Source organism: Blennius ocellaris (assembly GCF_963422515.1).
Source record: "Blennius ocellaris genome assembly, chromosome: 13".
NCBI classification, from domain to species: domain Eukaryota; kingdom Metazoa; phylum Chordata; class Actinopteri; order Blenniiformes; family Blenniidae; genus Blennius; species Blennius ocellaris.
This window is the reverse complement of record NC_137662.1, coordinates 2,415,052-2,424,627: the sequence shown is the minus strand read 5'-3', so window position 1 is coordinate 2,424,627 and position 9,576 is coordinate 2,415,052. Positions and strand designations below refer to the sequence as shown.

The following is a 9,576-nucleotide window of genomic DNA, read 5'->3' as shown; positions in this document are numbered from 1 at the left end:
GATACACTTATTTTAGAGGCTTTGAGCAACACGTCCAATTTTTTTTCGTCCGTCTTTTCCGAAAATTGAAGAGTCCAAATGACGGCTTGCTGCCTAAAACCCTGCTTCAGTGCAACTTTATGCATGACTGCTGTTTTTTTTTTTTTTAAATGAATTAAAAAAAAAATTAATATCTGAAATTTTCTGCTTTTAAGAAAAGAAGCTCATTAAACAAACTTTTTTTTTTTTTCTTTAAGCACTTCTTTATTAGAGTCAGGGACTCAATTTCATCGTGTCACAAACATAGAAAATATAGCTGAAAAAAGTTTTTTAGCACCAAACACCATGTTGACAGGAGAAACTACAAAAAACAGCAGCGGGCCACGGAGCTTTTCACAATAAGAGCCGCTGCACCTTCACGAAGTCTCCAGGGTCTGGAGGTAATGAAAAGTGGCTCCCAGAGCCCAGCTGGTCTCCACCGCACCGATGGTCCGGGCCAGCTGACACACACACACATACACACACACATTTTATAAAGATTACACTGTGTTCCACATTAATAAACGTGTCATTATTTGAAAAGTCTTGATTAGATTTCAGGCCTGGACTCACCTTGAGCTCCTTGTCTGGCGGGAAGCCGAGCTCCTGCAGCAGGACTGAGACGTAGACCAGGTCCAGGCACAGGAAGGGGCTGAGGGGGGGACTTGCAGACGGACTGCCGCAGACTGTGGGGCAAGAAAAAGCACGATTAAACCCAATCATAGAGGAGCGCACACACTCCAGGAGCCAATCACAGAGCAGCGTGACCCTGACACGGGTGGACGACATAATTACAAATCCATGCTGAAATTCAGTTAATCAACAAGGGAGCTGCTATTGACAGCATTCGCCACAAGATGGCGCCACCTCACCTCTCTGAGCAGCATCTGTGTAGTCTGAGACTTGGATGGTCCCTCCAAGTTGTTCATCTGACAATATGAATGTAGAAAACAGATTGAAACCTACAGTGTGGACACTTCACAAATGTTCATGTTCCTGAACTGGCGATGGACGCTCCATACCGATGAGTGTGAGGTCCACGGCGCGGTCGTAGTAGTACGAGAACGCGTAGAAGTCCACGTCGGCCACCTCGGGCGTCTTCACCACCTTCCTGTACAGGACCTTCTCCACCTTGGAGCGGCACGCCTCGTACACCGGCTCCCCTGAAACAACAGCCGCACCCACAAAAGGTTCCTACCCCGGCTCCCGCTGCATGATGGGAAAAAGTGACCCGAGTCGCTGACCAATCGCTGAGCTTTACCTGCCTTCTGCCCCCTCACGGTGTAGACCACGTCCCCATGAGTCCACTGGCCTGAGTACTCTGGAGCCAGGCATGGGCTCACCAGCTCACTGCTGCCTCCTGCAGGACACACACTTTAGCGTTGGGCCAAGATTTAAATAAATAGAACGCTTTTTCTTAAGTACAAATAAAATAAAACGACGCATTTTATGTTTATTGAACGTATCAAGGAGTCTGTAAAGGTTTTCTGAGAATATTCTTTTCAAACTATTTAAATTTTTTCCCCATGTCCTCATGTCCACTCCTCTCTTCCTCCAAAATGTTCTTCACGTCTTATTTTTGATGCCATTGAACTTCCTGTTGTAGAACGTCTCCTTCTCCGTGTCTGGTTCTGCAGATTTCTGCCTGTTAAAGAGGGTTTTTCCTTTTCTCCGTCTCCTATGCTTCCCCCTGTTTAATTGTTTTTCTGAATTGAATGTAGAGTGACTTAAACATTGTGAGAGCATGTGCTCCGTCTGGATGACTTCTTTATAATGACCTGCTGCACTCTTGGACCAAGACAACTGAATGTGACACAGACGAACAAAGACCAGTTGATACGGGACACTCAAATAAAATGAAAGAAATCAGCACAACTACAAACACACGGCGGTGCAGGAGTGTAATGATAAAGGGACTAAAGCGCTGGTGAGTGTGAGTCATGTGGTCTTACCTCCTCCTAAGATGTTGAGTCGAGCCGACATGAGGCCCAAACCCAGATAACTGCAAAGACGACAAACAAACAACTTGTTGTCTCCCTCCAGAAACACAACTGAATCTAATTTCTTTTTAAAAGCCCGATTTAACGTGTGATCGTCACCGTGACGTATAAATGCATCGATGTTGGGAGTTTATTTATGTGTGTACCTGTGAGTGTAGAGTGCGTATGTGGTGTTGAACATCTGGAAGGACGTGATGAAGTCGCCAGGAGTCGTCTGGATGGTTTTCTGAGAACAAACACAAAATTAACTCGGCGACACTGTAGTGTTGTGTAGTCCAGAGTTGTGTAGTGCAGTGTGTATTATCCCCCCCCCACCCTGACATAACACACACACACACACACACACACACACACACACACGACTCCCCCCCACCCAATGGAATGAATTTGGGATTAATGCTGCAAATTGAGATTACAGATTGTCAAACAGAAGCATCCTGGTAGTTTGACCAGAGAAACACAAGAGACCAGTCACCCCCCCCCCCCTCACCTCCCCTGTGGGACTGAAGGTGATCTGAGTCGACCCGCCGCCCAAATCCAGCATCCCGACTGTGTTGAAGGGCGGTCCCTGAAGACCACCTGGGGGTTGGAGAGGAGGGGGGGGGGGGGGGGGGGGAGGAAAGAAGGGTGAGGGCCTGACGCTTCCCTGCTGCAGTCACGTGACGCCCTGACCCTGGAAGGTGGGGGTTCGGACCCTGGCTGCTCTGCTGCTGTCATGAAGTGATGAGTGTGTGGCGTGATTACGAGTCTCACCGGTGAGGAAGTTGATGGTCACCCAGGCAGAGATCCCTGCAGAGAGAGAGAGACGTAGCTTTAGCCTCCGTACGCCGCCGCCGCCGTCATCGACCACCGCAGCAGGTCCATTATAACATCATAAGGAGTGTGAGATGGATAAATGAAGTAATGAGTGATCTGATTGAGGTCAGCTCAAAGAATATTTGCACTCAGCGGCATTAGAGCCTTTTAGCGGCGACCTCCGGCCCCGGCCCGCGGACCGCGCCGCACAAACGGTATCATGGGGGCTTTAGCCTAAAACTCTTAGCCTGGACGCTAAGAAGCCATTTTCGAACAAAACAAACAAGTGTGGAGCGGGCGAAGACTAAACAGCGGCACTTAGCGCCGCGCCTCCGCCTGCAGCCTCCACTCAGCTCTCCATTAACAATAAGTCTCTTCAAGCCTAATCCGAGGGCGGCTGGAATCTGGTGGGCCCAGTCGCAGCGCACGGCGTCCATTAGACCCGCCTCGAAACACTAATCAGCAAGAGACTTTTATGGAGCAGAAGCAGCTGATCCCTCAGAGAGAAGGAGAAACATTTCAGCTTCAGGAACCAGAGGGCGGATAATCGCCCCCCCCCCCCCCGCCTCCCCCTTCAAGATTAAGCAGAACATTATCCCACATGGACATAATTGCTTGTATGAACTACTTTAAAAGGATTGGATTATGTGACGGCCTTCAAACACACAACGAGGCGCGATCCACATGCAGGACCGGCCGCACACGGACCCCCCCCCCCCCAGGACCCTGGACCTGGACCCGCCGTCCCCATGTGGGCCTCCAGGATCCGGTCTGACCCTAAACCCTCTGGGTCTGGTTCTGCAGGTCTCTTCCTGCTAAAAGGCAGTTGGCCATTCCCACCGGCTCCGCTTTGCGTTTGTGGCATCGTTGGCTTTTCTCTGTAAAAGCGCCCTTGGATGACTCGCTAATATTTGACGCTATAAAAGTAAAGTGACACTTAAATCTCATTAAATTGCAAAATAAGCATCTTCAAGAACTGCGGATGCAGACTTTCTTTCCCCACATGACTGCTGAGTGAATGAATGGCTGCAGGAGAACAATGTGAACAAAATGTGAAGTGACAAAAGAAAGACGCCAAATGTTACTGTGGACCATCTTCTGACTGGATCAGTTGTGTACCTTCATCGTTGCCGTCCATTATGGACACGCTGTCTTCTCTGGACATAAAAGGAGACTTCAGGAAGAGCGCCCTCACCTGGACACACACAGAACCACAGTGGCAGGAGAGACAGTGGGTGCTTCACAATAGTCCCTCCTGTCTCCTTGCCGATCCACTTTTTCCTTAAAGGTGTCAGGAGGCTTCCTAAAGGAGTTCGGCGATCACGCTGTGACACTCAAACCGCACTTCCACTAGGTGGCGTAACAATAATCCGACAGCGTCTGCCGTGGTGAAAAAAACGACACATTTCTGAAAATGGACTACAAAAAAAAAAAATCCCTTTCCCCTGTGACTCTAACCGCTGATATGAACTGAAATATCACCAGGTTTGAAGGTAAATCAGAAGAGAAGAGGAACTGAAGGTAAACGGCTGCAGGCGAATAAAGAACCAATCAAAGTGAGAACAGGCTGCACAAAAACCTTCCTGTGTTCGCTATACAACATCTGCATAACATTCCTAGTTGATATCTGGGCTTTACATTATTTAAAGTTATCAATAGGCTATCAACGGCCTGGGTCCGTCCTACTTGTGTGATATTTTAACTCTTCGTGACCCTGGCAGAGCCCTGGTTCTGGTTCTCCAGCTCAGCTTCTTCTAGACGCTCCAAGGTGGAGATATAAGCAGTGGGGTGTCACTCTCTTACTGTGGCTGCTCCCAGACTGAGGAACAAACTGCCCCCCCGACATTCGCTCCACTACTGATCTCGGCCTTTTTAAATCAAAGCTGAAAACCCATTCTTTTAGGTTGGCTTTTAACTCTGTGTATTTATTCTGTATGCTCTGTTTTTATGAATCTCTGGAAGCTTCCACCAACCTGCAGCACCGTCACTCCTCCCAGTCAGCACCTGTGTTTTATTTATTGTTTTTATGTATTTATTTCTTAATGTATTGTTTTTATAGCTTTGTTGTAAAGCACTTTGGGTACCACTGGGTTATTGTAAAGGGCTCTACAGATAACATTTGATCGATTGATTACGTCGTTCAAGGCAGATTATCGCTATGGTAACTGAACACGATCTGCATTGAGTCGTCCATGAAATGTTGTCGCCGCAAGGAATTGTGGGGCAGCACGAGTTCTCCTCCCGTGGTGGAGCGGAGCGCCTCACCGTGTCCAGCAGCTGGTTGGCCTTCTGGCCAGGCAGCAGCCTCAGGCCGGCCGTGGCCTTCAGGACCACCGGGGTTCTGCTCCACAGGGCCGAGGGCACGCTGGACCGGGCCACCTCCAGCAGCTCCACGATGCCGGCAGAGCACTGAGAGGAGGAGAGGAGGAGGATGAGTTCTCGTGCTGCACTGGAACCTCACCGGAGCCCCCTGGTGGTCAGTTTCAGAGGCAGCAGGTCTTTTTTCACCTTCTCAGGCTCATCGGCGTAAGAAGAAAGTCCTGGTTTGATGGACCTGAAGATCTCGTCATCGAGTTTTGGAACCTCTACAAAACAAACACACACGTCTGTGAACATAAACCAACAAACACACACCTAGAAATACACACACACACACACACACAAATCTATAAAGCTTCCTATAAAACTCTATAGATTTGTAAACCTGTGTGTGTGTTCACAGGTGTTTACGTGTGCGCCTGTGGCGCCAACTTGTGGCGAGCCCCTCCCCTGACGTCAGGCCGTTAGCCGCCATGCTAACAAAGAAGCCAAAACAGCACTTAGCCAGCGTGATTTTAGCTTAACGCTTTAATGCGATAACGAGGGCATTTGGCCCGGGGCTGCAGGAAACTTCCTCTAAGCTTAATGAAGCAAAAAGCTGTGAAATGGTAACGAGGCTGTGTGCATGTCCACTGGCAGCCGGTAATTACTGATCCGCCAGCGCGGCTGAACGCATCAGCGTCACAGCAGGGGGCGCTGCCTTCGCCCAAGAGTCTGAATTCACCTCTCGGTGGACGAATGTGTGGAGGTGTTGGATAAACTCGGTGTTGCAGCGATCAATAGTGGAGGGTTTGTGAGACGTCAGCTGCACAACACAAGACGTGTTACGACCGTGGTCGTAGTCGTGTGTATTTTCCCTCGCCGGTCAATTATGTTTGAGCTTGGATCAGAGGGGCGGAGCCATCTTTCATTCTGCCAAACAGCCAGAGCGCAGTGTGTGTTTGTTGTAGTGAGCTGTAACTTTTGAGTTAAATGGTTTTCTCTTGTTTATTTAGATTGCAAGGAAAGACTTTTTGTTTGTTTTCCTTTTTGTTTGTAAAGTAAGGTTTACCCCTGACAGAACAAGGTGATTTTTGGTTAGTTTTTCTTAATCACTGTTAGATGACCTTGTTGAGGATTGCTGATTTGTTTGTGGTACACCAGAGCATATTGCAAATAAATTCACTTTTGCACTGAGAAGTAGTTTGTGGCTGTTTGGACAAATGAAGTGACGGCAGGTTGATGTTGAGCTCCAGTAGCTCTCCGGCCGGGGCAGAACAAGACGCCTCACAGATGAAACGTCATTTTCCCCTGAAGGATTTTAGTGCTGTTGGCACGTGGCACAAAGAATGCAAAGAAAGCATGTTGTGGTTCTTCCAGTTTGGAGCGCATCAGCACAGTGAATCAGCCGAACTGAACCTGCTGGTGTGCTGGAAGACCAGCCGTTTGCTTTATCAGGTCGATGCGTCTGTACCTCCGTCCATCATCTGGAACTTGAAGATGTGGACTCTGGTCCCCGTGCTCCCGGCATCAAACATGATGCCATACTGGTAGCTGGGCCCACCGTTGGAGTGCTGGTCGCTACCAGGGAGGGGTCTGTAGGCGCTGGGTTTGGAGGATGTGGAGGAGTAGTGGTGCTGGATGAACATGAGGTAGGCGAGGACACAGCACACAATGACAAAGACTCCGGCCAGCTTGGCTCTCTTCATCCTTCCTCATGCTGTGTGCAGCGGCAGACACTGCAGACCAGAGATCTGCACGGTCAACAGGACACCGGTTTGAGTACGTGACAGAGGATCAACGTCACCAACAACGTACAGGACCCCACATCTCAAGTCACATTAATGAATGAGCAGTGAATGAATTCTTGTATGAAAGTACATCTAAACCCATCTTCATCGTTATAATCACACATGCTGCTGGTTATAAATCACATAGGTTGGTTATAATCATACAGGTTGTTGGTTATAACCATGGAAGTTGTTGGTTATAATCATGCAAGTTGTTGGTAATAATCATGCAAGTTGTTGGTAATAATCATGCAAGTTGTTGGTAATAATCATGCAAGTTGTTGGTAATAATCATGCAAGTTGTTGGTTATAATCATGCAAGTTGTTGGTAATAATCATGCAAGTTGTTGGTAATAATCATGCAAGTTGTTGGTTATAATCATACAGGTTGTTGGCTGTAAATCATACAGGTTGTTGGTTATAATCACACAAGTTGTCGGCTATAATCACACAAGTTGTCGGCTATAATCACACAGGGTTTTGGATATAATCACCGAGTGGTTATCTATAACTCTGGTCATTTCTCACACATTGCTTGCATGCCATCACACTTTTTTATGTACAGAGATGCTAACTGCTATGCTAACTAGAAGCCGGCTGGCAGCAGGAACGTGTCGCAAACTTAACAAACGTGAGAATAACGAAAACTGGACTTTACCGCACCGGACAGCTGCCGCTCCTTCAGTGGAACCTCATCGGAACATCTTCGGTCGCTTTTCTCGTTTGTCTTGTTCCAACTTCATTCTCCAGGACACTTCCGGGTTTCTCACGTGTTGACGGCAGCTGCCTGTGACGTCACCACGTACGCACTGGAGGGCGTAAACGTTGGGATTTTTAAAAAAACACGAGGACGTTAGTTTTATTTATCGTAAAATACTATTCAGATATTAATCTTCATAATTAAGTATAAAAAAAACATTTCCTTTTGATTTTTGTCGTGTTTGTCCACTCAGTGATCCTCAGACCGAATCACACCACCGTCTCTTTATAAAGCAGCATGAAGTCATCAAAATACATGCGTTTTCTTATTATTATTATTGTTGTTGTTGTTGTTGTTGTGGTTCCTGTCCTTTTCACATCAACATCAGTAACTGACTCCAAATCACAATATTAATTAGTTTATTTCAAGATCAAGATTATATTCAAAATGCATTCTCATATTGATTGAGAATAAAAGCATATGCTCCTAAAATTACCTGCCATAATTCTCTTTAATCCCCGTGGTACATATGTGTGGACACAATTTGACCCCCTGTGAGTGACAGTGAAATTGTTTGGCCTCACAATGATCAAAGTTGCCCCTCCGCAGTTTAAACTGTACGTTTGATCTGCAATACAAAATAAAAAAAATCTACTTATTGTTGTTTTGCAGATTCAGAGTTTTTACAGATTATAACATCAGTTTGAGTAAAATGAACAGAACAGATTAATGTGTGTGTGTGTGTGTGTGTGTGTGTGTGTGTGTGTGTGTGTGTGTGTGTGTGTGTGTGTGTGTGTGTGTGTGTGTGTGTGTGTGTGTGTGTGTGTGTGTGTGTGTGTGTGTGTGTGTCCTGATGTATGTAGCATGAGCAGATTGATTGATTTAATCATCTTCAGATTAAGGTCCCTTATTCTTTTGGCTGCTCTGAGCTGTTTATCTTCATCCTTCATGTGTTCATCATTCACTTCATCTCCTGCTGAACGGTGACTAAACCATACGCCGCGTGTCGACACTCCATCAAAGTCATTGTCCCACCATTTATGAAGCAACAGCATTGCTGTGTTTACATTTGATCTCTGGTCTCAGTCTGTTTTTTAAATGTATTTTTTTTGCCTTTTTTCACTTTAAAAAGTGACTCTCAATGTCTCGTTTTGGGGAACTTTCTCAGCCCCTGAGGAGTTTCACCTCTAACACTTAAGTTCATAATCCCAACAGCTCGACCACAACGACCGCAGGTTTACAACAGGGAGGATCAGCACGGAAGAACAGCAAAGTGTGCAGAGTGTGTGGAGGGAAAAATGTGCAGTGGGATGAGTGTGCGGCGGGAAAAGTGTGCATTGGGCTGAATGTCCCGCCACATTAATGTGCACGCTGCTCACGGGATGAGTCTCTAATGACACCAATTACAGCCCGGCGGCAGCTGTAAGTGCCTCCTCATTGTTTTCTCCGCTTCTATTGTTTACCAACCGAAACAATAGTCTGGCCACGCGTCCACCCCGCTCCCCACCCGCGACGCCCCCCCCCCCCCCCCCCGGGTGGCCCACTAATTATTCATAAATTCACATTTATGCAAATAGATTAACCTAATTCAATGATGTAAACACGACCAGGCTGGGATTAAACTTTTCAAATTAGACTCTGGTGTCTGGAAGTCTGGACCATATACTCTTATACCCCCCCCCCCCTTTCCCCCGCCAACGCTCATTTATATTCAGTAATCTGTTCCTGAAAGTGGACGAGGCCAAGCCAGACAAACAACAGCATCCTGCTGCCATTAGCGCTAATGGCTAATGATTAAAACGTTCAATAGCGTACTGTAAGAGACCCCGCGTCCCGTTTCCCTCCAGGCGCCACGCCACCCGGCCCAAACACCACAAACACCACCACCTCCAACGTGTCAACACGTGCCGCCTGGCCCGCTGAAATACATTATGCTAATCTGGAGCGCTCGACCCAAATGTTGCCGGAGGCCCTG

At 47.3% G+C, this 9,576-nt stretch overlaps 1 protein-coding gene across 2 annotated transcripts; it reads right to left on the bottom strand.

Moving 5' to 3' along the window:
- Nucleotides 1-239: 239 nt before the first annotated feature.
- entpd6 (ectonucleoside triphosphate diphosphohydrolase 6) lies at nt 240-7,685 on the bottom strand. 2 transcript variants are annotated; one of them, XM_080507970.1, is made up of 14 exons: nt 7,565-7,685; nt 6,586-6,865; nt 5,322-5,398; nt 5,079-5,222; nt 3,933-4,008; nt 2,772-2,807; nt 2,509-2,597; nt 2,165-2,244; nt 1,971-2,020; nt 1,280-1,378; nt 1,041-1,181; nt 891-947; nt 592-704; nt 240-479 (listed from the first exon to the last, which is right to left on the bottom strand). In XM_080507970.1, exons 2-14 carry the CDS (start codon nt 6,818-6,820, stop codon nt 396-398), a joined length of 1,281 nt encoding a protein of 426 aa, XP_080364096.1. In that variant the 5' UTR covers nt 6,821-6,865; nt 7,565-7,685; the 3' UTR covers nt 240-395. The 2 variants fall into 2 exon arrangements, with proteins under 2 accessions (XP_080364096.1, XP_080364097.1); XM_080507971.1 differs by having other exon boundaries at nt 7,560-7,662.
- Between the last annotated feature and the right edge of the window lie 1,891 nt (nt 7,686-9,576).